General features: G+C 39.4%; 1 protein-coding gene across 5 annotated transcripts in view; it reads right to left on the reverse strand.

The window, feature by feature from the left end:
• The window catches only part of LOC132391151 (copper-transporting ATPase 2-like), a 113561-nt gene that overhangs the window by 79743 nt on the left and 6297 nt on the right, over positions 1–27521 (reverse strand). The window contains exons 1-2 of one of the 5 annotated variants that reach the window (XR_009511098.1): positions 13375–13469; positions 7854–8173 (exon numbers count right to left, since the gene is read on the reverse strand). The exons of 1 other annotated variant lie outside the window; for it this stretch is intronic. Coding sequence is in view for 1 of the 4 variants with exons in the window: in XM_059963980.1 (XP_059819963.1) it covers positions 7854–8096 (243 nt within the window). In the remaining 3 variants the exon portion in view is untranslated. Of the gene's footprint in view, positions 1–7853; positions 8174–13374; positions 13470–17826; positions 17900–27521 lie in introns of those variants that run through there. 3 more of the 5 variants (XM_059963980.1, XM_059963982.1, XM_059963983.1) reach the window with 3 other exon arrangements.

The following is a 27521-nucleotide window of genomic DNA, read 5'->3' on the forward strand; positions in this document are numbered from 1 at the left end:
CAAAAATCGACAAACAAGCAATTTGTAAAAGAAATAAACTCTGCAAGTAAAAAGTAGCAAAAAATACTGAGAATAGGAGTTGTAGAGTCCTTGAAAGTGAGTCCATAGGTTATGAAATCAGTTCAGGATTGAGGTGAATGAGGTTAACCACACTTGGTTCAGGGGCCTGATAGTTGAAGGGAAATAACTGTTGTTGAAGCTGGTGGTGTGGAACCTAAGGCCTCTGTACCTCCTTCCCAATGGCACTAGTGAAAAGAGAGCCTGGCCTCATTAGTGAGAGTTCCTGATAAAGAATACTGCTTTCTTGTGGCAATGTTCCATGATCAAGGTGGATGCGGTGTGTATCTCTTTCTGCTTACCAAGAGCTTTTTGTAAGAGATGCTTTAGTATTCACCAAAGCTCATCCTAAATTCATGTATAACACAGGACTTTGCCCTTTTTCTGGCTGTTGCCAAGGAAACATGCTGAGAAAAACATTAACTGCAGCTGGAAGATTATCATTTCATTCGAAGATGACTTCTGGGCTGCCCAAAACTTGCTGGTCTTCAGATGCAAGGTGGTGCTCATGAACAAATGCTATAAACAGGAATATCCTGGGTGTAGAACCAAATGCTGAGGGATGCAATGAAGCTTGCTATGGCCACTGCAGAGACTCTTCTGGGAACGGCCACAGTTAGAGGCTGGAACTAATGAAAAAAAAGCCTTCAACTTTTTTCACAAGGAATAAATATGACATTTTAAAAAGCCTTAACATTAATCTTGATTGTATGAATGGTTATTTACAAATGTACTGTAATTTGTGAATGAATGCTTTTAATTTGAAATAAAGATGACCCACAGTGATTTTTTTTCACAGCTACCAGGCTGAGCAATAATTACCAATGCTCACATCCAAAACAGAACAAATTTATCCTTGGTTGCTTTTATCTTTAAAAAAAATATAATTGCCTAACATAATAGTTCTCAAATGGTTAAACTGGATAGATAAGGAAATCAGAAATGTAATTGCTGAAGCTCATTATATTTTTTGTTCATATAATTAAAGTAATTATGACATACTGGTTCTCAAATAATGGTAGAGCTCCTGGGTTTTCACCTTTAATCTCCATTCACAAGCTGAACTGTAATTTCCCCAAGTGCATTGTCATTCAGACTAAAGGCTTCTCAAATTACTCTAACTCAGTATTACATATTCCCTTAAACATAAAGCAATTAAAGTTCTAAATACTTTTCCAAACTTCAGAAATGATGTAATACCTAATGATGGAAATGCTGGCTCCTGGTAACTTTAATAAGTCAAATTCAAATTCAATTATTTTACGGCATTATTTTTCTGTATATTTTAGGGAATGTTTTCTGTGATTCTGTTTGGTTTCAATATTAAGGACTGACAAGAGTGTTCTGCTTATTTTACAGAAGTTTAAAAGATAGTCAGATGTGCCTTTGGGATGGTTCCGTTTTTTCAGAGCAGACTACAAAACTCTGATCTTGATCATGGTTGTGAGAGAAAAAGACTATTAGAGTTCACATAACTGGTTTAAGGTGAGAGGAGGCAGATTGAAAAGATACCTGAGGGGCCAGTTTTCACTCAACTTTAACAAATAAGGTCTTGAAAGAAGTAGACCATGTGTAAGTAGATGTGCAGTTCAAATCAGCATCATGATCGACACAGACCTCATGAACCAAGGGGCCAGCTGCTGTACAATTCTATGCTTGATGTTTAGTACAAGGTTCCATATATTTCTGTTTATTAAGGGAATCAAGGAATGTGTACAGAATACAGCCATAATCTTGAATGGTAGAACAGGACTGAGAGACCAGATGGCCTACTTCTGCTTCTGTTTCTCATGTTGTGTAGTCTTAACACTTTCAGGTCACTGCTAGAGTATCGAGTCCAATTCTGGACCCCTTATTTAAGAAAGGATGTGTTGGCATTGGAGAGGATCCAGAGGATATTCATGAGAATAATCCCAGGAATGAAAGGGTTAATGCATAAGGAGTGTTTGAGGGCTCTAGGTCTGTACTTGCTGGAGTTTAGAAGAATAAGGGGAGAGTTCATTGAAACTCGTCAAATATTGAAAAGCCTAGGTAGAGTGGACATTGAGAGGATGTTTCCTATAGTGAGGGAGTCTAAGATGAAAGGACACAGCCTCAGAACAGAAGGATGTCCCTTTGGAGCTGAAATGAGGAGGAATTACTTTAGCCAGAGGATGGATTAGTAAGAACATCAAATGTTACAGAGGGAAGGCAGGCAAATGGAATTGAGAGTGATAATAAATTAGTCATGATGGAATGGCAGAATGGATGATGGCTGAATGGCCTAACTCTGCTCCAACGTCCTTTGGTCTAAGTGGGAATCTCTGGAATGGTTCTAGGGCTGAGGAGTTTCAGCTAAAGGATAGACTATAAAAGCTAAAAACAATCACACAGTGGGTAGCCATGAATTTGAACACACTTTCTGAAAGGGTGGTAGAAACGGAATTAATCTGAGCAGTCAGGAGGTGGATGGGAACAGAAGAAGAAATAATGTGCAGAGTTATGGAGAAAAAGTGAATAACTGTCTACTGGGAGATAGTAGAGATTCCATGGGCCAAATGGCCTCCTTCTGTGCCATAATACTTCCATAATTATTTGACAACTCATATAATGATACAGCATGGAAACAAGCCATCCATCCAACTCAGCCAAGCCAAGTTAACCCTTCATTATTAATTCCATCATCTAGTATGTAGTCCACAGCACCCTACACACCATCCCCTGCCATGCCCAAGCCTATTCAAGTACTCAACTAGACACGTCCTAAATGCTGTCAGAGATCCTTCTTCAACCACTTTCTCAGGCGGTATATTCCATTTAGCTCTCACTCTTTTGGTGAAGAAGGTCTTCCTCATATCTCTTCACCATTACTCTAAAGCTGTGGTTCATCTAGCTCTGATATGGGGGTAATATTTCTGCATCTGCCCTGTCTAAAGCCCTCAAAAATTTATATGCTTTAACTATGTTCCCTCTTAACTGCCTTTGCTCCAGGGAGAACAGACCTAAATGATAGAGTCTCTGATCATAATTGATTTGCGAATTGTTCCATCCCAGGCAACATCCTGGTGAATCACCACTACATTCTCTTTATCGTATACTTTTCATTCCTTTCAAAGCAGAACTGTACTTCACTTTCCAAAGCATATGACTGTGAATCACTGATTCCAAAATGTGACTATTATATGTGCTGGCATCTGAGACAATGATATTTGAAAAGTTGTTGAACTGCAGATGCTAGAAATTCAAAACAAAAAGAGAGTGCTGGAATATTCAACAGATCAGGCAGCTCCTATAGAGAGTGAAAGAATGTTACAGGTCAATGACTCTTCATTAGAACATTAACCCACAAAATTCTCCAGGCCTACTGTGTAGTTCCTTGAATCAGTTAAAGGAACATAAGCTTCGCATTACTTATTCCTACACTTTGGGTGAGAGATAGGAACTGTGTAAATTCAACAGAAGAGAAAGCATTGATAAAGGATTGAAAACCCTCCATATAATCAGCAATTTCAAAGGTTTAGCACAATGTTCTGCAGACTCAGACAGAAATTTTCCAAATATACAGAATCCTTCAGCTTTATTTAGCTTCATGTATATTAAGACATCATGAATAACATGATGCACAGAGCAAACATCCACAAACAGCCCTTTGATAATGAGAAAAGAATACCATAAAATAGGAGCAGGATTAGGCCACTTAGTCACCCCACTGTTCAACATGATCACTGCTGATCTGTGCTGGCCTTATCTCCTTATCTGGTCAGTTCCCCATGATCCACAATTCCTCAGTTTGCCATACATTTATCAATCTACACTCTCAATATATCTATTGAGCTAGCCTCTAGCACTCTCAGTTTTAAATAATTGGGCCCTTATTTTGTAGTATTAGCCCACTGTTTTATACTCAATTCTCTGAAATGGGTCTTGAACCCAAAACTTTCTCATTCAGAGGCAAGAGTAGTATAAATTGATGCGTGATTGACAATGTTATTCCAGTGAGCTTCTCATAACAAGAGAAGCTAGACACTTTGGACTTATATTCCTTGGAGTTTAAAAGAATGATGGGTGACCTTATTCAGACATGAAGGATCCTAAGGGGTTCTTGGCCGGGTAGATATTGAAATGTTTCCATAAGTGGGTGGGTTATGAACAAAGGACAAAGTTTAAAAAAAAAGAGGTCAGTCATTTAAAATTGTATCTTCTCTTAGAGTGTACAGAGTCGCTGGAATTTTCTTCCAGTAAGGGTGGTGGATATCAAATCATTAGATATATTTAAGGTGAAGGATAAATATTTGAAAGATAGAGAAATTCAGGGTTATGGGGGACTGGCACAGAAGAGGTATTGAATCCCGCAGACTGGTCATGATCATTATTGAGAAGCCTGGCGGCTTATTTCTATCCTAATTTTGGGCTCTTGACAATGATATATTAAAATAACCATCAACTTCTCAGTTGAGAGGACATTTAGGAAGCAGCAATAAATGCAGATCTTGTTAACGATATTCACATGACATAGAGGAATAAAACAAAAAAAATCTATGGCCTTTAGAAATAGGTGAAAGTGCATCCAATTGCTCAGGGTTCATCCTGACAGTCAAGTGTTCAGTTTTACATTTCTGGTTTCTAAATTACATGCTTATATTGATTTGTTTCAGTTAACAAAATTGGTTGCAAGAAAATGACAATGGAAAGGGAAAATATCCTTAAGGACAAAGAAGACGCACACACAAAATATTGGAGGAACTCAGCAGGCCAGGCAGCATCTACAGAAAAGAGTACAGTCGACATTTCAGGCTAAGACCCTTCATCAGGATCCTTACGGGAGAAGTTCTTCGAGCTGTCAATTCCCTTTCATCATTAAACGTGCTTACTGTGAAGCCCCTCTTACTTTTCTGGTCCAACCTGCAGGCTCCCACTGCCAAAACTCCTATATAAAACATTATCCCTTCATTAACCTATTAATACATTTCCCAATTTCTGTGGAGTACAACACCATCAAAGCAAAAATATCAGGAGAAAAGCTGACAAAATCTTTGTAAAGTTAGGTCAAAAAGTAATCTATTAATTGGAAAAAATTAGTGATAAAGAATGTAACAAAGCCTTACATTTAGTTAAAAAAATTAACTGTTCAGACAGAGTAAATATGGTAAAAATATCAAAGATGCATAAAAGAACTGCAGTATCATTTGACTGCTACATGTTCTCAAAATAATTGAAAGCAGATTTTGATGTTTCACAGAATTCTGTTTTGAAAATGCCTCTGTTTATATGATGATTATTTGGACAAAAAGCACCGCATATAAATTTTACACGTAGGTTGAAAGCAGATGAAATCCAATGCCAGCAAATGTGAGCAGATACATGGAATGGCTTGTTGATATGAGAGAGCAGAGGAATTTGGTTGAGGTTCAGAAGATTTTTAAAGTAGAACATAAATCACATAAGGTCATTGAAAAACCAACAGACAATGGTTTTATCGCAAAATAACATGGAAAACACGAGATAAAATGAAATGGTAAACCAGTAGAAAGATTGAAATCAGGGTGCTATATGCAGTTTGGGGCACCATGTTGAGGCATTAAACAGAAAGGAAAGGTAGATTCATTAGACTACTCACTAAAAGGAAGAAAATTTGAATATTTGGAAAAACTGAGGCTACCTTCATTAGAACACCAACACTTATGATACATCAAACTATACAGCACAGCACAGACCTTTCGGCCCACATTGTTCTGCCTACCTTTTAACTTACTCCAAATTCAGCTTAACCCTTTCCTCCCACAAAGCACTTTTTCTTTCATGCACGTGCCTATTTTCGAGTCTCTTAAATGTCTCGAATGTATCTGCCTCTGTCACCAGCTGGGGCAGTGCTTTCTATGGACTTTCCACTCTCTGTGTGAAAAACCTACCTCTGACACCCCCTATACTTTCGTCCAACAACCTTAAAATGATGTCCTCTCCGTACTTCTAGCACCATCAACACCTCGATTAGAAAACAGACTGGACAGTAAACTAAGGGCTAATTCAGTCCTTCACCTTATTCAAGGCCAACCAGCTACCATGAGTCATTGTCTTTATTTTCATCCTTTTTTATTTCAGTCATTTTATAATAATTTCTTGTCTCAGTTGTAGATTTGAAAAGTGGACCTTGCTCTAACGTCCACTTTAGATGGAACATTCTTCTTAAGTTAAGCATCTGTCCTGCAGCACTCCACTAAAAGGATGTCAAACACTATTGGACTTTTTAAAATTTTTCTCTTTTGTTCCCTTTGTTTCGACTCTGCCTTTTTGTAATTGTTTATGATGACCCTCATTGGGCACCGGTCATAATTTGGCACTTTTAAAGTCCTGGAGGATATTTGTTTTTTTTTACAATTCTAACCATTAGCATTTGACTAAAACATAAAGCATCACAGAAAGCAGTTAGCATAGTTCTCCTTTGTTCTGTCCTTTACCCACTAATCAGCCCTAGTATCAGTGGACTTTTGACTATTGGTTTTGATCTTCTAGGACATGGAGTAATGACATTAATAAGTAACTTCACATAAAGAGCTGAATATTTTTCTCCAATAAATAATAGACCTTCATCTATATTAAACATATCGAAGTGATCATTGCTTGCCATAAGTGATATGTTACTTACTATTGTAATTGTTTGTAAGCTTTTATATGATGTTATTTAGAGATTTGTTTATTTGTTTATCTGCAGTAAACTACATAAGACCATAGGACCCTAAGATACAAGAGCTGAATTAGGCCAGTCAGTCCATTGTGTCTGTTCCACCATTCAGTCATGACTGTTTATTTCTTTAGTCATCTCTATTCTCCCACCTTCTCCATGTAACCCTTACCAAATCAGGTTCTCAATATTACTTTTATTTGCATGGTATGTCTTATTCTCCACATTGATGTTTGTTCATCTTTGTGCATAGTTTTTCATAATTTTTTTTTTATCTTTTGTTCTTGTAAATGCCTGCAAAAAAAAATCTCGAGGTAGTATATGTTATGGGCAGCAAGGTAACATAGCAGTTAATATAATGGTCTACAGTGTGAGCAATTAAGGCTCAATTCCTGTCGCTATCTGTGAGGAGTTTGTATATTCTCAATATGACTGCGAGAGTCTCCTACAGATATTCCAGTTTCTTCCCACGTTCCAAAGGCAGGGGGTATTAGCAGGTTGTGGCCATGCTATGTTGGCACCAGTAGCATGGTGAAATTTGTGAAGTACCCCCAGCACATCCTCAGACTGTGTTGGTCATTGATGCCAATAACTCATTTCACTGTATGTTTCAATGTACATGTGACAAATAAAGTTAATCTTTGATCTATTCTTTAACATATATGTACTTTTATAATAAATTTACTTTGAACTTCAAAATTTGAATCAAGAAACTATCAATCTCTACCCTAAATACACTTTGCCTCCTCAGCCCTCTGTGGCACAGAATTCCCCAGACTTACTACCTTCTGGCTGAGGAAATTTTTCAGTTCTAAAGAGAAATCCCTGTATTCTAATCTCAGGCTTCCTATGAATTGAAACATCCTCTCCACACCTACTCTGTCCAGGCCTTTCAGCTACAATGCTGCATGCTGCAATACTGTCAGATAAGTTGGGTTACAATCATAGATGCTGAAAATTCAACTGAAACAGAAATCACTTGTTAAATACTGAATATTGAACATTGTTGAAAGAAATTCTTTCCATGTACAGTAACAGTCAAGAAAGCAATTGCAAGGCATTTGGATTTCACTTCACAGTGATAAGCCACCCTTGACACCATCCGAACATGATCCACATGAAATGGTATGGCACTAACCTGAGCTGAATTTGCCTCCTCTTTGCTAGAATCACACATCTGTGAAACGTTGCTTTCGTCACAGAGCAGCAAATCTTTATTCCTTCCACGCTGCGCCCAAGTACTTGTAGTGACAGGTGACTGAAGTGCATTTCCAGAAACTGGAGGTGAAGTATCATTGTCACTCAGTTCAGAACCCATGCTATCTGCCTTGGCTTGGTCTTGAACCTCATTGTGTGTGGTTTCTTTTCTAGATCCTTTCATTGCTGCTTTCTCAGCTACTCAGTGAAAGCGCAAAATATCAAAATCTCGGTGTACGCTTTGACAAGAAAGAACTCCTGCTATGAAGTCCAGGTAAACAGAATGATTTGAGTTGTTAGTTGTTAAACAAATACAACAAACTTCACATAGACTCCACCCACTTCAGTCATTGGCTTCTTTGCACTATGCTTTCAATGACCTGCCTCCAGTGCTATTAATCTTTGTACACCACAGGTCAAACTGAAAGCTGTTTATTGTATCTGATACCTGAAACAAGGGGAAAACATTGTGCAAAGGTGCCTCGGTCTGTCACCATACAATGCTTTGTGCAATTCGTTGCTACTGTATTAGTAATTAAGCTGTGAAAGAATTTCAAACCTTGGCTGTGATAGTTTTAATTAAAACACAGTTCAGTTTTAATGCCCACAATTAAGAAGCAATATCAAACTAAATTTAAATCATAGGACTTAATAAACAGATTTTCCATCAGAAAGCATGATGAAGACTCTGTTTCAATTATCTTGAAGTTCAAGTTAAATGTGAATTGTTTGTATTCAAAGCAGTCACTTGAGTCCAATCTTGAGTGGTATAGTTAAAAAAGGTTTCTTAAGCAACAGAAGGTGCAGGTTAGCAACTCCAAATAAACACATGGTGGATCCTGTAACAAGAACTTTTAATTGTTTCAGGAAGGAACATTATACTAATTGACTCACAGAGCAAAAGAAATTTAAGCACACAGCTTCAAACTGATTGCAACGCCCAAACATCCAGAAACAATGCAATTGATTGAAATACAGTCAATATGTTAAGATTAGCTTTATTTGTCACCTGTACATCAAAACATACAATGAAATGTGTCATTTGTATCAAATGAAATCAGCCAGAATTGTGCCGAGCAGTCTGCAAGTTTTACCATGCTTCCAGTATCAACATAGCATGCCCACAACTCACTAACCATGACTAGTCTTTGGAATTTGGGAGGAAACTGGAACACCCAGAGGAAACCCACACAGTCATGGGGAGAACCTACAAACTGCTTACAGTCAGCAGCAGGAATCAAACCCTGATCAGTGATCGCTGACACTGTAATAGCATTATGCTAGATGCCACCCCTAATGTCAAAGTTCATGTTGCTTGCCATTTAAATGATGATGAAGTTACTTGATTAATAAGTGGCCAGATGTATCAGCAGAGAACAGTGTCTAGTTCAAATTAAAAAGAGCCTGCACTTAAAGGAAAGGCTCGTGGAGAAATTGATGGTAATCATACAGAGTGATTCGGACCCAAGAACCTTTGAAATTAAGAGAACAGGGGAAAGAGAGAGTTTCAAGGTTTTGGGTCCGTACACTGGAGGTCTTGGTGGATTAAGTGAAAGAGGTAGCCCGTATTGTCAAAAACATCTGTACTTGCTGGAGAGGAGATTGAGGATCTCACTGAAACCTACTGAATATTGAAGGGCCTAGATACAGTAGATGTGGAGAGGATGTTTCCAATAAGACCATAAGATATAACAACAGAATTAGGCCATTTGACCCATCAAGTCTGCTCTGTCATTTCATCATGGCTGATCCATTCCCTCTCAGTCCCAGTCTCTTGCCTTCTCCCTGTAATCCTTCAAGAACTAATCCTGAACTAAGAATTAATCCTGACTAATCAAGAACCTGTCAACATCTGCCTTAAATATACCCAGTGACTTGGCCTCCGTGGCTGCCTTTGCCAATGAATTCCATGCCCTGGCTAAAGAAATTCCTCCTCATCTCCATTCTAAATGGACATCCCTCTATTCTGAGGCTGTGTCCTCTGGTTCTGGACTCCCCCATCATAAGAAACATCATCTCCACATCCATTCTACAGAAGTCTTCCATCATTTGATAGATTTCAGTGAGATCCCGCCTCATTCTTCTGAATTCCGGTGAGTACAGGCCCAGGGTCATCAAATGCACCTCATATGATAGTGGAGGAGTCTAGGACCAGGGGCACAGGCCTCAGTATAGAAGGACATTCCTTTAGAATGGAGATGAAGAAGAATCTTTTTAGCTAGAGGGTGGTGAATCTATAGAATTCATTGCCATGGACATCTGTGGAGGTCAAGTCATTGGGTATATTTAAATTGGAGGTTGATAGGTTCTTGACTAGTAAGAGTCAAAGGTTACAGGGAGAAGACAGGAGAATGAGGTTGAAAGGGAGAATAAATCAGCCATGATCAAATCCAGGTGCAGACCCAGTGGGGTAAATGTCCTTATTCTGCTCCTATGTCTTATGGTCTTCAAAAGCAGCAGAAGCATGCAGCCACAGAGGTTAACACCGGTAATCAATCCCAGAGATCCTGTATGAATCCACCAGAAGTTAAATTGCCTTACCTCAGTGGTCAGAGAGAGTGACTATCACCTCCCACCAGCTCCACTACTGACTACTGGTCACTTCATCAGACTTCAGTCTACAACCTATCAATCAGGACTCAGACTCCAACATTCTTCTGTTCAATCCCATCCTCAAAAGTCCCACCAGTGCTGCACATCTCACCCCACAACTAACAGCAAGCACACACTACCTGCTGTTCATTCATGAGCGAGATATCATGAAATAGTTAATGGCATTCATTAAAATACCCTTCTCACTTCCGGGACACAGCAGCACAGATCATAGAACAAACTCCAGGAAGTCCTAATCTCCATGGAGGGGATAATGCTATCCATTAATGGGGTATCTATAGCTGAAGCTGTGATCAGGACTGGGCTGAAATCATCCAAGATGCTTAATAATGCTTAATCCTTTTTCTCACTTCACTGCTACCCCATAATTGCACTCTCTTCATATTAATAAAGTTACAGATGGCATAAATGCACACTTCCTAGATTTGCTAAGTCACCCCATTCCAACCTTGTGTGCAAAGGAACTGCAACCTGTCCAAGCAGTGGAAGAACAGGTCAGAAACATTGGCAATGCAATCCCCCTGTCATTCAATGCCACTTTAATACCCACAGAACCTTTTACTAAGAATAAACGGTGAGAGAGTAATTGTAGGTGCTGGTGATCTCATCTCTGTCCACTTAATGATCAGAGAGAAATCAGATCAATTATCCACCAAAACTGTGTCCTTAAAAAAAACCCACGTTTCTACCTAGTCCCATCTACCTGCACCAAAGCCCTCCATACCTTACCTATCCAAATTTCTCTAAAATGATACAACAAAACTAGTACCCTCCACTTCTTTTGGCTGCTCATTCCACACTTGCATCCCCTCTAAGTGAAGAAATTCCCCCCCCCTTAGATTCCCCGTAAATATTTCACCTTTCACCCTGAACCTATGACCGGTAGTTGTAGTCAATCTTGTATTGCTTCAGTTACTTCTTTTCTGTCTGGATAAAGGAGCACCCAGCTGAGGGGGAGCCACAGCTTGTTGGAGAATTATTTAAGTTATAATGTGAGACACCAGTTTATGGTGATGTAAATAAATGAGCAAATGCTAATTATAAAACAAAGCAAAATCACATACCTATAATAAAGCAATGCAAATGATATCTTCATTGATAAAACTTGCTTTCAAACTTAGATATACCAAAAAGCCTTTTGGTTTGAATATTTCCATCTGCCACTTTTGTTGCCATCCATAAAATTAATTTTTATCGGTCTTCTGTGTCATGAGCCTTAATTGTAACCATCTCCTTTTACTAACAAGACCTTTGATCTGTATCTATTACAATCAAACCTCCACTGTATTAAAGTGTGCACAGAGTTCATGAAGAACCTGGATAAAACACGATATCTGCCAATAAAGCACCATTCAATTTTCCTCGTGCTCACCACACAAAGGGAACTAATTTAATTACTGTTGGTAATTATGAAGCCTCATGATTAGGGAAGTCTAACTGTTTAGGAGTAGATAATTATCACAGCACAAAAGGCACCACGCAACCTACTGAGTCCACACCCACTAATCTAAAACGATAAAGCTAAGTCATTGAGTCCTCAGGTGCTAAAGCACAGAATCCGGCCCTTCAGCCTTTCTAGTCTGTGCCAGCCTGGTCTTCTGCCTAGTCCAATCTACCTGCATCATAACCCTCCATACCTTCCTCATCCATGTACCTTTCCAAACTACTCTTAGAAGTTACAACTGAACTCACATTGACCACTTCTGCTGGCTACTTGCTCCAGACTTACTCAATCTTTTGAGAGAAGAGGTTTCCCCTCAGATTCCACTAAAATATTTCACCTTACACCCTAAACCTTAGATCTCAAGTTCCAGTCTTTCCCATCCTGATGGGAAAAATCCTGCATGTGTTCACCCTATCTATAACCCTCTTAATTTTGTAGAACTCCACAAGATCTCCCCTCATTCTCCTGCTCTCCTGGGAATAAAGTCCTCACCTATTCAAAATTTTCCTCAATGCACTCAAGTTCCAGCAATATCCTTGTAAATCTTCCAAGCTTATATCTTTCCTGTAAGCAGCTGACCAGAGCTGCACACAATACTTCAAATTAGGCTTCAACAACATCTTATATTATACAACATCAGCATAACATCACAACTCCAGTTTACCACATTATCATCTAAGTAATTAATGCAGATGATAAACAACAACAGACCCGTCACCGATCCCTGCAGCACACCACTAGTAACAGGCTTCCAGACAGTGAGGCAACCATCTACTACCAAACTCTGTCTTCTTGTGATAAGCCAAAGTTGAATTCCATTGACTACTTCATCCTAAATACCGAGCACCTTAACCTTCTGGACCAGCCTCTCATGCAGGATGCTGTCAAATGCCTTGCTAATGTCCATTTAAACAACTTCCTCCACCACCAACCTTCCGTGTAATCTTCTCGAAAAACTCTATAAAATTGGTTAGACATGACCTGTCATACACAAAGCCATGTCAACTATCTCTAATCAGGACCTGCCTATTCAAATACTTGTATATCCTGTCCCTTAGAATACGTATGAATAATTTACCCACGTCTGACTTCAGGCTCACCAGCCTATAACTTTGAGGCTCAGCTACTGAGCCAGATCAGAGGAATCCACAGTCTGGGATGAGGAAGACTGTTGAGGCAAGGACTGCCAACAAAGAACTTAATCAGATGTCAGGCTCAGAAAATACTAAGTTGGAGTCATGGATAGATGAAACTGAGGCTTCTGCTAAGAAATGATTACTCGGAACCAAAATGAAGAAGAATGAAACTAAGACCTCTGAATTCCAGAATTAGCACCACGTTGACCCCAGCCCTGCCCCTTTGAGCCTGGATTGTGATTCCATAGTCTCATTGTCAGTCACTTTACCTTAGTTCCTTGGGGATCTTCCTTCCCCAGCTTCCAGCTTTATGATCCTCCATTCCTGCACAGCACATTTCAACCTCTTCCCCAAGATCCACAAGCATAACTGTCCTGGTAGACTCTTTGTTTCTGTGGGTTGAAAGTAGTCTGAGCCTTTTCTTCCTAATTAATTCCACTTAGTCTCGGTGCCCTTCCCCTTATATTTCTGACACCTCAGTTTCCTTTTAACACATCTGCATTACAAGCTTTTCCAAATGGCACATCTTCACTGTGGATCCCCAGTCCCTCTATTGCCTTCATCCCATAGCATGATAGGAGAGGGTTCATTACTTTGTACTTCTATAGAGGATCAAATACTCACCTCTACCATCTTTGCCTGGCTGAAGTCACTTTTTCACATTAAATAACTTCTCTTTTAATCTGTCCTTGAAGTCAAAGGAGCACCTACTGTAACTCACATGGTCCACACTATGACTGTTTTTTCATTGGACACATGAAACAGTCATTCTTTAAGTTCTATCCAAATCCAAAGCAGAAATTCAGTGTGATTTTTACATCAGAGCAGCCAAATGACAACTTAGATGAAAATTTATGTTCAATTGTAAAGGCAAGCCTAAGCTTGCAGGGCTGTGAGTTCAATTTTACTTTGCACATGTCCCTTTTTGGTTGTGGGCTCCAATATTATTCTAAAGGTGCCTCAGTCCAGGCACAGGGAATAGAACCATTGTTTCGGCACTTTGCAGCCTTCAGGATTTAACACTCTACAAAGACCAAAGTAAATTTATTATCAAAATAGATATATGTCATCATATACAACCCTGATATTCATTTTCTTGTGGGCGTACTCAGTAAATCCAAGAACCATATTAGAATCAATGAAAGACCACGCTCAACAGGACAGACTAGTAATAAATGTGAAAAAGGCAACAAACTGTGCAAATATGAAAGAGAAATAGTAATAATAAGTAGACAAGCAATAAATATTGGGAACATGAGATGAAGCTTCCTTGAAAATGAATCAATAGGCTGTGGGAACAGCTCAGTGATAGGGCAAGTGAAGTTGAGTGAAGTTATCCCACCAGTTCAAGAGCCTGATGGTTGAGGGGTAATAACTGTTCCTGAATCTGGTAGTGTCAGTCCAGAGGCTCCTGTACCTTCATCCTAATGGCAGCAGCAAAAAGAGAGCATGACCTGAGTGGTGGGAGTCCTTGGTGATGGATGCTGCTTTCCTGCGACAGTGCTCCATGTAGATGTGCTCAGTGGTGGGGAGGGCTTTACCTGCAATGCACTGGCCATATCCATTACCTTTTGTAAGATTTTCTGTTTAAGGACATTGGTGTTTCCATACCAGGCTGTGATGCAACTAGTCAATAAACTCTCACCAACACATCTATAGAAATTTGTCCAAGTTTTAGATGTCATGCCAAATCCTCACAAACTTCAAAGGAAGGAGAGGCACTGACATTGCATTCACATGCTGGACCCTGGACTGGTTTAGAAAAGTTGTAGGAAATTTTCCCTCTGATACAACATCTTGCCCTCAGTTCCTTGATCTTGTTGTCCAGTGACTGCACACTTGCTGACAAGATGCTGGGTAGAGGGGGTCTCATTCCTCTGTATTTCAGTGTGGCTTGGAGTTCCACACCCCACCCCCACCACCGCCTCGCTTCCAGCCATGGCAATAGAGCCTAGCTTCAGAATATAAGGACATTCCTTTAGGGCAGAGGTGCGGAGGAATTTCTTTAGCCAGAGGGTGAAGAAACTGTGGAATTCATTGCCTTAGACAGCTGTGGAGTCCAAGTCATTGGATATGTTTAAAGCAGAAGTTGATAGGTTCTTGGTTAATAAGGGTGTCAAAGGATACAGGGAGAAAGCAGGGGTTGAGAAGGATAATCAATTAACCATAATCCAATAATGGAGCAGGCACAATGGGACAAGTTGCCTAATTCTGCTTCCATGACTTATGGTCTTATGTGTCCTTGACCTGAAACATTGATTCTGTTTATATCCACAAATTTGGTGTTTACCCTGGTCAGTACTCCAGCATTTTCTATTTGTCCATGAAGGTGTTTACTTTCTACAATAACTCCATTTGTTTCTCCACTTCTCACACAACCATCTATGTAGCCTATCAAATGTCTGCTCCAATCATTATTGCTTTTAATTGATTCTACTGCTTAGTAGCTCAGTGTGAAAAGATCTTCCCCTTTCTGCCCTACTCTGCCCCATCTCCTGTAAATCTCTTCCAAACTGATTTTTAAAAATCCCCAGTAACCAAAAAATAAAACCCAAGCTCAGAGACATACATAAATCTTAAACTTTTAAAAATTCATGTTGCATTGTAGGTTGTACATTTACTGTTGGAGAATTTTTAAAATCATAATCATGCCAATTTTCTGAGTTGTCTAATTCTATTTGCACAAATACCACCAATTAAGTATTAAGTGCTTTCATGTGCACACAGTGCCCTTTATATTCATTAGCCATGAATAGAACAGATAAAAACTCAAAATTATAAGATAAGATCATAAGATATAGGAGCAGAATTAGACCATTCAGCACACCGATTCTGCTCCACCATTCAATTATGGCTCATTTATTTTTCCCCTCAACCCCATTTTCCAAATGAACCTATGAACCAATGAACTCACCTTCAAGGACTCTTCATTTCATGTTCTTGATACTTGCTTACTTATTTATTTATTTATTTATTTTTCTATTATTATTCCATTCTTTTTGTATTTGTGCAGTTTGTTGTCTTTTGCACACTGGTTCAATGCCCACATTGGTGCAATCTTTCATTGATTCATTATGCTTATTATTCTATAGATTTATTGAGTATGCCCACAAGAAAATGAATCTCGGGGTTGCACATGGTGACATATATGTACTTTCATAATAAATTTACGTTGAGCTTTAATGAAAGAGATTTGTTATGGAATTTAAGGTAAAAGAATCGAATCATCAAGCTTGCTGATGACACAACACTGGTTGACTTCATCAACAACGATGACTAGACGGCTTTCAAAGAGGAAGTAAAGCAGCTAGCTGGCAGAATGGTGCGAACACAACAACTTGAACCTCAACATGGACAGGACCAAAAGATGATTGTAAACTTTAGGAAGGTGCAGGCTGACCACTCCAGGTTGCACATAAATGGCTCCTCCATGGAGAGAGTTAGGAGCTCCAAGTTTCCAGGAGTGTACATAAGACAATCTCACCTGATCCCTGAATATCACATCTTTAGTCAAGAAAGCACATCAGTGTCCCAACTTCCTGAGGAGATTGAGGCAAATGAGGATCTCCCCTTGCCCAAATCCCCTCCACCCCCACCAACATCCTAGCCAATTTTTAAGGGAGCACCATTGAGAGTGTCCTGACCAGCTACATCACTGTCTGGTACTGGAATGCAAGACATCTGACTGCAAGCCCCTATAAAGGATTGCGAAGACAGCTGAAAGGATCATCAGGATCTCTCTTCTACTCATCAGAGATAGTTATCAAGAGCACTGCACACAGAGGGCCTTTAGTATTTTCAGGGATCAGGGATCCCTCCCATCCATCCAACAATCTCTTTGGCCTCCTACCATCAGGCAGGAGATACCATAGTATTAGGACAAGGACTGTTAGGACAGGAAACAGCTTCTTCACCCAAGCCGTGAGACTACTGAATTCCCTGCCACCACCCAGGTCTCACCACGTATTAAGCACCAGTGGCATTAGACTGTTTTCTTTTTTAACTTGTGTCGTAAAATGCACTTTATTATTTGTTAATTTATTTATGGTAATATTGCTTTATGTGTTGTGTGAGAGTTATACAAACTGTGTTGTGCACCTTGGTCTGGGGGAATATTGTTTTGATTGGCAGTATAGATGTTTACTGTTGAATGACAATTAAGTTGAACTTGAACTTGAACTTGAACAGTGTGGGAAGTTAGAGGGTAGTAAAGCTTTTAAAAAACAATAGAAGGCACCTAAAAAAGCAATGAGAGAAAAGATGAAGTGTGGAGGTAAGTCATCCAATAATATAAAAGAGAAGACCAAAATATTTGCAACAAACTAGACTGCTACTGCCCATACGATGACAATAAATCAGACTATTTAGCTAAAGCAATGGAATACATCCAATGGAAAATAACAACTGAACCGGATAATAATGAAAAGTTTAAATCCAATACACATTTAAACTGTGTACTCTAAGTATTCACACAATTCCAAACAGAATTGAAAAACTTTAAGATTAAGGCAAAAAAGTCAAACATGAAGAAATAAACTCACTCTGAAAATGGATGGTCTTGATCGCCTTGTGATGAATAAACTACCATACATGTTTACAGAAAGCAAAGCCTTCTAATACAAAGTACAAAGTTTCACAACATATATCCAACAGTAAGTACAGAAATTATGTTAACAAAAAGCATCATAGCACTGATCTGATAAATCGGATATTAGACTCACATGATTATCAGCATGAGAAACCCATTACCAAAACAGTCATTTATTTGGTTGCTGCTATCACAAGAGCGCTCAGCTAGGAAATGAATGACGACTCATGGGGAATTGGGGGCAAACTTCACACTGAGTGATTTCTGCAGTAAGCTGTTTTCAATGATTTATAAATGGTTTATAAATGTAAAAATGTAAAAAAGCTGTAAATGGTTTTAAAACAAGTCTAATTCCACTAGAGTGTTGGTGACTGAATATGTAGTTGCATGAAATGCTGGAATGTGAGTTAACATCATTAAACTCTTCTCAACTAAATTTCTACTTCACCTTTGGCCTTATATCATTACAGCGGAAGAGGAGGGGTTTGGATGGATGGAAGAAATTGAAATGCGATTAGGGTCTTAGCAGAGGAGTAATACTACAGAAATGATATACAAATGCCTGTACCTGCATTTTTAAATTCTCCATGCTTGTTCTGCCTGGGCTGATTAAAGGGTAGATGAGGTCACCTCAATATAGGAAGGATATGGAACCTTTAGAGAGGATGCAGAGGAGATTTACCAGGATGCTGCCTGGATTAGAGAGCATGATTTATGAGGATAGATTGAGCAAGCTAGGGCTTTTCTCTTTGAAATGAAGGAGGACGAAAAGTGTCCTAACAGAGCTCTACAATATGATAAGAAGCATGGACAGAATGGACAGCCAGAGACATTTTCCCAGGGCAGGTGGCTAATACAGGGGGCAATAACTTTAAGGTCATTGGCAGAAAGTTTAGAAGGGATGTCAGAGGTAGTTTTCTTACAGAGTGGTAGGTGTGTGGATCGCGTTGCCAGACACGGTGGTAAAGGCAGGAACATAAGAGACATTTAAGAGAATCTCCAGAAGGATTAAAGAAAAACAGGGGGCTAAGTGGGAAAGTATACCTGTTACCTACTGCGTTTGAGTTCACAGAATGTCATGAACCTTGGAGAACTGATTTGGTATTATTGCCTGTGTGGGCTTTTTTTTTTGAGAGGTTTGGTATGGATCCCTGTAAACACTGGGTGGATAAATCTTGAATGGGGAGATTTCTAACATGTGGGCCCCATGGCTGCCTCCATACTTTGGGTCCATCCCAATCCAGGAAGAGGTGTTTAAAATGTCAATGAATTGCCTTTGCCACAGAGTTTTGATTACAAAACAAAAATATTGTATTTACAAGAGAGGTGCAGAATTAAGTGTGATCAGTATGTTAAGTAATAACTGACACTGGTGTTGAGCACCCTGGCAAAGAATGCATTTTGAGCGCTGGCCCTCTAAGCCATCGTTACGGGGAAAAGGGTTTTGTTAATTTTAGCCTTATTAGTCTAAAAAACAATTATTGTTTTTTCAGATTCAGGTTAATTTATTTACATGTGTACATTGAAACATACAGTGAAATGTGTCACTTACATTATCAACCAACACAACCCAGCCCACAAGTGTCGCCTCACATTCCATTGACAACATATCAAGTACAGTGTCCAGCAGAACAACACAAGCTGCGACAACAGCAAAGCCAGACCCTTTTCTCACCCTCCCATCTATATCATAAAAATTACCTTTATGCAACACCAGTTTAGTACATTATAAACATACTTAACGTGAACTACACATAACTTACAGGACATAACATTAGTGCAATGGTTTGAGGTGGTGTTGGGCTTTTTCAGGTCAGACAAGTGATGGGAAGAGCAGTTTTTTTAGACCAATGAAGCTGAATTATTAATATCATTTGAGGGAGCTTTACAACAGAACAACATCTCTTATGCTGGAGAAATCCCACCAGAAAATGAGGAGATAGTTCCTGCCAGGTGCTTAGAATGTCAAAAAAAAATGCATGCAATTTGCTCTACTTCAGAGAAAACCTATATTCATCTGCACAGCTTTTCACTGTCGTGAGAAGCGATTTCTGAGCATTATATTTTTGAGTTTGTGAGAAGGTCACAGTATTTGTTCAATGTTCAACCTTCACATCATCCCTTAAGAATATAATTTATTTTGCAGTCCATTCTTTTGTTCAATCCTTATTGAAATGAAGGTCACTAATGTTCTATCAAAGTACAATCGATGAACAAATGAACAAAAGACTGGGTTTGTTCAGACTATCTTGTAAAATAAAAATACATGGCAATGAAATAACTGAGCACCAAAGACATCAAAGTTAGAAAATTCGAAGTAAATTTATTATCAAGTACAGACATGTTACCACTTACTACCTTGAAATTCATTTTCTTGCAGGCATTTACATGAAAGTAAAGACATACTATAGAATTTATGAAAATCTATACATGGACAAAGACTGACAAATGACCAATGTGCAAAATAAGATAAAATATTGAACATGGATCTGTAGGTCATAGAGTCAGGTCAGAGTTGTGGTGAGTGGAGTTATCCACATTGGTTCAGGAGCCTGATGGTAGCAGAGTAATAACTGCTCCTGAACCTGGTAGTAGCAAGAAGATAGCATGGTCTGGATGTTAGGGGTCTTTGATGATGGATGCTACTTTCTTCTGGCAGAACTCCATATAGAAATGCTCACTGATGGGGAGAACTTTGCCTGTGATGGACTGGGCTGTGTTCACCACTTTCTGTAGTCTTCTCCATTCCTGAGCATTTGTGTTTCCATATCAGGCCATGATGTAATCATTCAGGATAGACTCCACTGTGCATCTATAGAAGTTTGTTGATGTTTTTGATGACATGCTGAATCTAGGCAAACTTCTAAGAAAGTAGAGGAACTTGCATGTCTTCTTTCTGCTAGTCCCAGGGCAGATCTTCTGATATGTTAATACAGAGGAATTTAAAGCTACTGATCCCTTCTACCTCTGATCCCTTGATGATCACCTCTTTGGTGTTGCTGGCTTTGAGTGACAGGTTGTTGTTGTGGCACCACTCAATCAGATTTTCAATCTCCAGAATCAGATTCAGAATCAGAATCAGAATCCCTCCAGTGTTCTGATTTGTCACCACCATCGATTCAATCAACAACAGTGGTATCGTCAACACACTTAAATATGGCATTGGAGATTCAGATTCGGATCTGTACTTAGCTACACAATCGTAGGCGTAAAGTGAGTAAAACAGAGAGCTTGTGGTGCATCTGTGCTGATGGTAAATGTGGAGGAGATGTTGTTGCTAATCCATACAAACTGAGGTCTACTGGTGAGGAAATCAAAGAGGAGATATAGAGGCCCAGGTCTTGGAGCTTAGTGGTGAGCTTCCATTGAATGATAATGCTGAATGCTGAGCTGTAGTAAATGACGAACATCCAGTTGTATTCATCCTTATTGTCCACATGTTCCAGGACCGAGTGAAGAGCCAATGAAATGGCACCTGCTATTGACCAGTTGTAATAGTAGGCAAATTGGTGTGGATCTCAGTCATTCCTCAGACAGGAGTTGATGTTCTTCATGACAAATCTCCCAAAGCACTTCATCACAGTGGAGTTAAGTGCTACTGTATGATATTCACTGAGGTGGGTTACCATGTTCTTGGGAACTTCTTGAAGCCTGCATGAAGCAGGTGGGTACCCATGCTTCTGAAGCGAGAAGTTGAAAATGTCCATAAACACTCCAGGCACCTTATTAGAACTGGTCTGCAGTACCATGCCAGTTGATTAGCACAGGTCTTCAGTACTTGGCCAGGTATGCTGTCTGGGCCAAATGTTTTCCATTGATCCACCCTCCTGAAGGATGCTCCCATAGCAGCCTCAGAGACTGAGGTCACAACGGTCATTGGTAGCTGTTATCTATCTATGGAAGTTCATCTCAGGTTAAAATGAACTAAATTTTAACTACAGTTCTATCATTCATCTTGTCATACAGCAAGAAAACTGGAAGATAGCTAATTTCCTTATCAAGGGTAAGCCAGGTAACTACAGGCCTATGAGCCTCATGTCAGTGGTAGGGAAGTTGGTGGAGAAAACCCCAAGGGGAAGGATTTATATACATTTGGAAAAGCTGTGGCTGATCAGGAATAGTCAGCATGGCTTTAGAATCCCTAAATTCTCATCCATTTTGTGTCAAATGGGATTAAAGATAAATTCTGCATGCATTCAGGAATGTGCAACTTGTATCTTTGTTTGAAGAGCCAATCAAGAGCTGCAATGATGGTGTAAGTATGGAGAAAGATTTGGGTTGTGGAGGTGAGGGGGTAGGGTATGATGTTTGGAGGCGAGAAGCTATAGCAGTTCAAGATTATAACTAGAATTGACTTTGTTACTCTAGCTAGAGAAGGAAAAAGCCACCCAGAAACCATGCTAGCAACTGCTACATAATGTATCCTATTGGCAAATGCATGCACAGTGGTTAGCTCAGAGTACATTTCAGCAAGCACTAACCATTCTCTGGCAGAGAAAAACAAATAATTGGTCAAGCATAATGGCTGAAAATATAATAATAACTTATTTATAGAGCACTTTTCCTACAAGTGATGCAGTTCAAATTGCTTTAGAGTGGGATAAAGTGCAAACATAAAAATACAAGATTAAATGATTTTACTTAAAAGGAAGGTTAAATAAATAGCTCTGTGCTGGTGTTTAAAAGTGTCAACTCAGTCTGCAGCTCTGATAGTTTTAGATATATTTCCACAGTTTAGGAGCGTAGTTAAAATAAAAGCTGACCTGCCAATTTTCTCTCGAGGAAGATGGTTTAAATTTAAGAGACCTGAGAGCTCGAGCAGGATTATAAAATAAAAGCAATTCTATGGCGTACTGCAGGAAATATTGTTTAAAATCTAGCTACAAAACATCAGAGAAAAAAGTGTCATCTCTACTACAAACACGAGGAAATCTGCAGATGCTGGAAATTCAAACAACACACACAAAATGACATTCGTCAGGACTGACGAAGGGTCTCGGCCCGAAACGTCGACAGCGCTTCTCCCTATAGATGCTGCCTGGCCTGCTGTGTTTCACCAGCATTTTGTGTGTGTTGTCATCTATACTAAATGGATTCTCCTTTTATATACACTACGTAGTTATAGGGTCAGAGTCAAGTAATTACACAGCCAGAAATGGGCCTCTTCAGCCCAGCTCTTTTTTGCCTGCCTACACTAATTGCATTTGCCTTCACAAAGTCCATATACTTCTGTGCGTTGCCTATATAAATGCCTGTCTAGATGTCTTTTAAACATAGTGACTGCATCTGACTCTAGTGAGTTTCACATACCAACCATTCATTGATAAAGTCCATTCCTCTCAAATCCCCTTTTAAACTCTTTCCTCTTATCTTAAACCTATATGCTCTCTTGTTTTTGATACCTCAAATGGAAAGAAATTCTGACTATTTTGTTCATTAGTTACGTGCCTTGTTGTATGACATGGGTGATCATGGTCTTTCCATGACCACGGCAGATTTTTCTACAGAGGTGGCTTGCCAATTCTGACCAGTGTCTTTACAAGATGGGTGACTGCACCCATTGTCTAAACTCTTCTGAGATTGTCTGCCTGGCATCAGTGGTCACATAACCAAGACTTGTGATGTGCACCAGCTGCTCATATAACCACCCCCATGGCTTCAGGTGACCCTGAGCGGGAGGCTAAACAGCTGCTACACCATGTCCAAGGATGACCTGCAGGCTAGTGGAGGGAAGGAATGCCTTCTTCCTCCTTTGTTAGAGACGTATCTCTACCCCTCCACCCACCTGACTATTTACCATATCAATACTTCTCATAATTTTATTTATCTTTCTCAGCTCAGTCATGTTAGGGAAACAGGAGCTATGGAATTATGTAAATATAGCATATATTATTTCAAACAAGAACCAGCCTTCACCGTCTTCAGTTCTTAATAAAAATTACAAGCAGTAATCAATTTGAAGATAAAAGGACAGCCTTGTAACAAAACACTACTCTCTACAGAGCTCTGGCTGCTAAAAAATATGGATTGCGGTGAAATGACCGTGACACCTTTTGGCATGCATCAACTAAATGTAAAACTATAAGAAAGAATTAGTCAATTCATCCCATTGAGTCTGGTCTGCCATTCGATCAAAGCTGATCTATTGTCAAATAGTCAATGGTTCCAACTGACAGCCTACTCCGTCAGTGTAGAAACACATGCAAGTGCAATGCCCAGGGCTTTAACCATTGATAGTGGCTACTAACGAGGACACCTTGGTTCTTCTGTCACTGCGAGGTACAGGGTTGATCTGCATCACAGCGGGAAACAGTGGCTAAGTTATTTGCACCATTATGACTGAGATCAAGGATGGTGCAGACCAGACTTCCATCGTCACTTAAAGATTAGCTTTATTTGTCACATTTAGTAAAATGCTTTAATTTTATCAACAAACACATGGTCTGAATATGTGCTGGGGCCAGCACACAAGCGTTGCCATGCTTCTGGCACCAACAGACTATCCCTTAATAATCCAAATGGCTTTTTGGAATTTAGGAGGAAACTGGAGCATTCAGAGGAAACCCAGCCTTCACAGACAGAAAGTACAAACTCCTTATAGACAACGGCAGGAATTAAACCCTGCTCATGGGCACTGTAAAGCATTACACTAGCCACTACACTATCGGGCCACCCTTAACACATTAAACATGGTCACAGGCATATTTGATCAATCACAAGTTGGAACATACATGTATTCAGACAGTCAGTCCTCAAAGCATTAATCTTCAGTATAGGATGTCTGTGCTGAGACCATCTGTGTGAATTCCTTTGTCCCAGCAAATGTGTTTGAACATTCAGAGATGTCTCCCATTGTATGTAACTCAAGAGACACATTATCAGACTCAAAATATTGAAGTAAGCAATAGCATAGTAACTATTGAAATTGTATTGAATTAGCCGCTGTTACCTTTGATCTTAAGGGTATAAAAAATGATTTTCTTTGAGTTTAGGGGAAGCTACCTAGAGGGTTTCCAGGAATACAGACTGAAATAACACCAGCTTCAGCATCTCTTCAGTGTCACTGATTACATTCACAGTAGCCCATCAGCCTCCTTTGCTCCAGAAAAAACAAACCAAATCTATCTAATTTCTTCCCACAACCTAAATTTCCATGGCGACATCTTGGTGAACTTCCCAAAGCCTGACCCCCTCCAGCAGGTTCAATTCAGGAGTGTGATGGAATGCTATCTATATGCTTCGAAGTGTGCAGTTCCAATACTCAAGAAGCTGGACACCATACAGGACGTAGCAGTTTGCTTGATATGCAACCCATCCACAACCATTCACTCACTCCACCCCAATGCACAGTTGCAGTAGTTTATACCCTCCACAGGATGCACTGAAGCGACTCACCAAACTCGTTAGACAGCTGTGTCATGGCCTCTACTAACCAGAAGTACAAACGCAGCAATGCCATCGCTCAAACGTGGCCCTGCAAACTATGCACCAATCTGACCTGGAAATATTTTGTCATTGCTGTTGAATCAAAGTTCTAGAAATTGCTCTCTAATAGAACTGTGCATCTACCCACACCTCAAACTCTGAAGGAAACAGTGAAAATAACATGACAACTAGGACTTGAGTTATTTTTACAGGATTCCCTACATCCTACTCTCATGAATATGATAACTCAGGAGATATCCCCTGAAATGTTTTCTCTTAAGTTGTTAGCACTAATATGCCTTGCAATAGTTGACTACATGGATCATCTCATTTATTCTTTTTAATGTCCCTTTTAGAGTGCTCTATAAATACTACACTGTACTTAGAAACAGAAACAAGTTTGTGGCAGGTGCAATGTACAACTACTTTCAGATGAACACAACTTTAAAACCAACTATTGCAAAAGTATTAGGTTATTTCAATGAAAGGTATTAGGTTTTAATAGCATCCTGCAAAGAAGTTCAAACAGTGCTGTAAACCTTTTTGTAAACTGACATACATCTCCGCATGGTGTCAATTCATTTGGGATCTGTTACACCTCGGAGTCAAAGGCAAAAAGGGTTCCAATTCACCTGTGGACCCAAAGCATTCAAGTTAGTTGGGAATCTCTAATCAGCAATGTGGATATTACACAGGTAAGACGTCAGACTAGAACACATTATAAAATCTATCTATTTGAGTATCAGGTTTACCTGATATAAAGTAGACAAAAATTTCATTTCTCTATCATCTTCTTCAAACATTTCCCACACAACCTGTATTTTCTGATTAGTGATATCTCCTTCTGCATATTCAGCATGCTCTATATAATGCCATTAATCTAAATGTTGTCTTCTAAGCTTAATCCTTAATTTTGAAACTGGAATATCACTATGCCTTAGTTAGTTTCCTGAATATTCTTGAATAATATATCCACTGGGTTTTTCCATCCCCAGACTAAAGAGCTCCAGGCTTTCCAATACCACAGAACTCAATTACTCCAAATTACGCATTTACTGCTCTTTTCTGTACTGATTCCAACATTTGGATACCATGCTCTAATACAACAATTGGAAACATAAGCACAGATGTACTTGCAACCTTACCCAGGAACCTAAATTTACCCAGCACCTGTAATATATACAGTGAGCATGATCCAGCAGTCAGAAGTATATGCAGAGGAGTATATTAGATGAGATGGGAAAATCTCATTTATTGTGAGGTTGTTTACAAGAGTTGGAGGATGTTGAGGATGGAGTTTCACAGCATATGTCATGGGGTACTGCCAAAGACAGAGCAGCCATTTGGGATGTTAAACAGTGAACAGAAGATGTTCAGGTTGCGAGATGCTAACAACTGCAAGAGGATGATTCTCTCCTCGATTTAGGGTGCGTTTTCTCAGGGTAAGGAACTGAGATCAGAAGGAATTTCTTTGCCTGCGGGGCTGTGATTTTGGAAATTCTCTACCTCAGAAGGCTAAAGTTAATAGATCACATTCTGTATTGAAGGCATGTTGGAATCTAGAAAAGTCAAAGAATAAGAGGATCAGGTCAAAAGATTCCAAAGATCATCTATAATCTTATTGAACGCTAGAGAAACCTGAGAGTCATGTGACTTTTCCCAGTCCATATTTTTTCTGTTATTTTAAGGGATAGGTGAAAATGCAAACACCCACCTTCTGAAATTATATTCTTTATACCTGACTAAATATTTCAAGGCCTTAGCAGCTTTCATTAGTTTTGACAACCACTGAACTTTTGGTTTCAATGCAATATATATTAATGTTCTTTCACTCTTCACTCTCGTCTCATCGTTCTGTATTTATTCAATTTAAATTGTACTTCAGAATCAGAATCAGGTTTATTATCACCGGCATGTGATGAGAAATTTTTTAACATAGCATGAGCAGTTCAATGCAATACATAATATAGGAGAGATAAAAAAATAAATAAATCACTCAGTCAATTACAGTACAGTATGCCTATATTTAGATTTTAAAATGTGCAAAAATCAGAAATACTGTATATTACAAAATGAGGTAGTGATCAAGGGTTCAATGTCCATTTAGGAATCTGATCGCAGAGGGGAAGAAGCTGTTCCTGAATCGCTGAGTGTGTGCCTTCAGGCTTCTGTACCTCCTACCTGATGGTAACAGTGAGAAAAGGGCATGCCCTGGATGCTGGAGGTCCTTAATAATGGACGCTGCCTTTCTGAGACACCGCTCCCTAAAGATGTCCTGGGTACTTTGTAGGCTAGTACCCAAGATGGAGCTGAGCTGACTAGATTTACAACCCTCTTCAGCTTCTTTCGGTTCTGTGCAGTGGCCCACCCCTCCAATGCCAGACAGTGATGCAGCCTGTCAGA

The sequence above is a fragment of the Hypanus sabinus genome, chromosome 3 (assembly GCF_030144855.1).
Source record: "Hypanus sabinus isolate sHypSab1 chromosome 3, sHypSab1.hap1, whole genome shotgun sequence".
Lineage (NCBI taxonomy): Eukaryota > Metazoa > Chordata > Chondrichthyes > Myliobatiformes > Dasyatidae > Hypanus > Hypanus sabinus.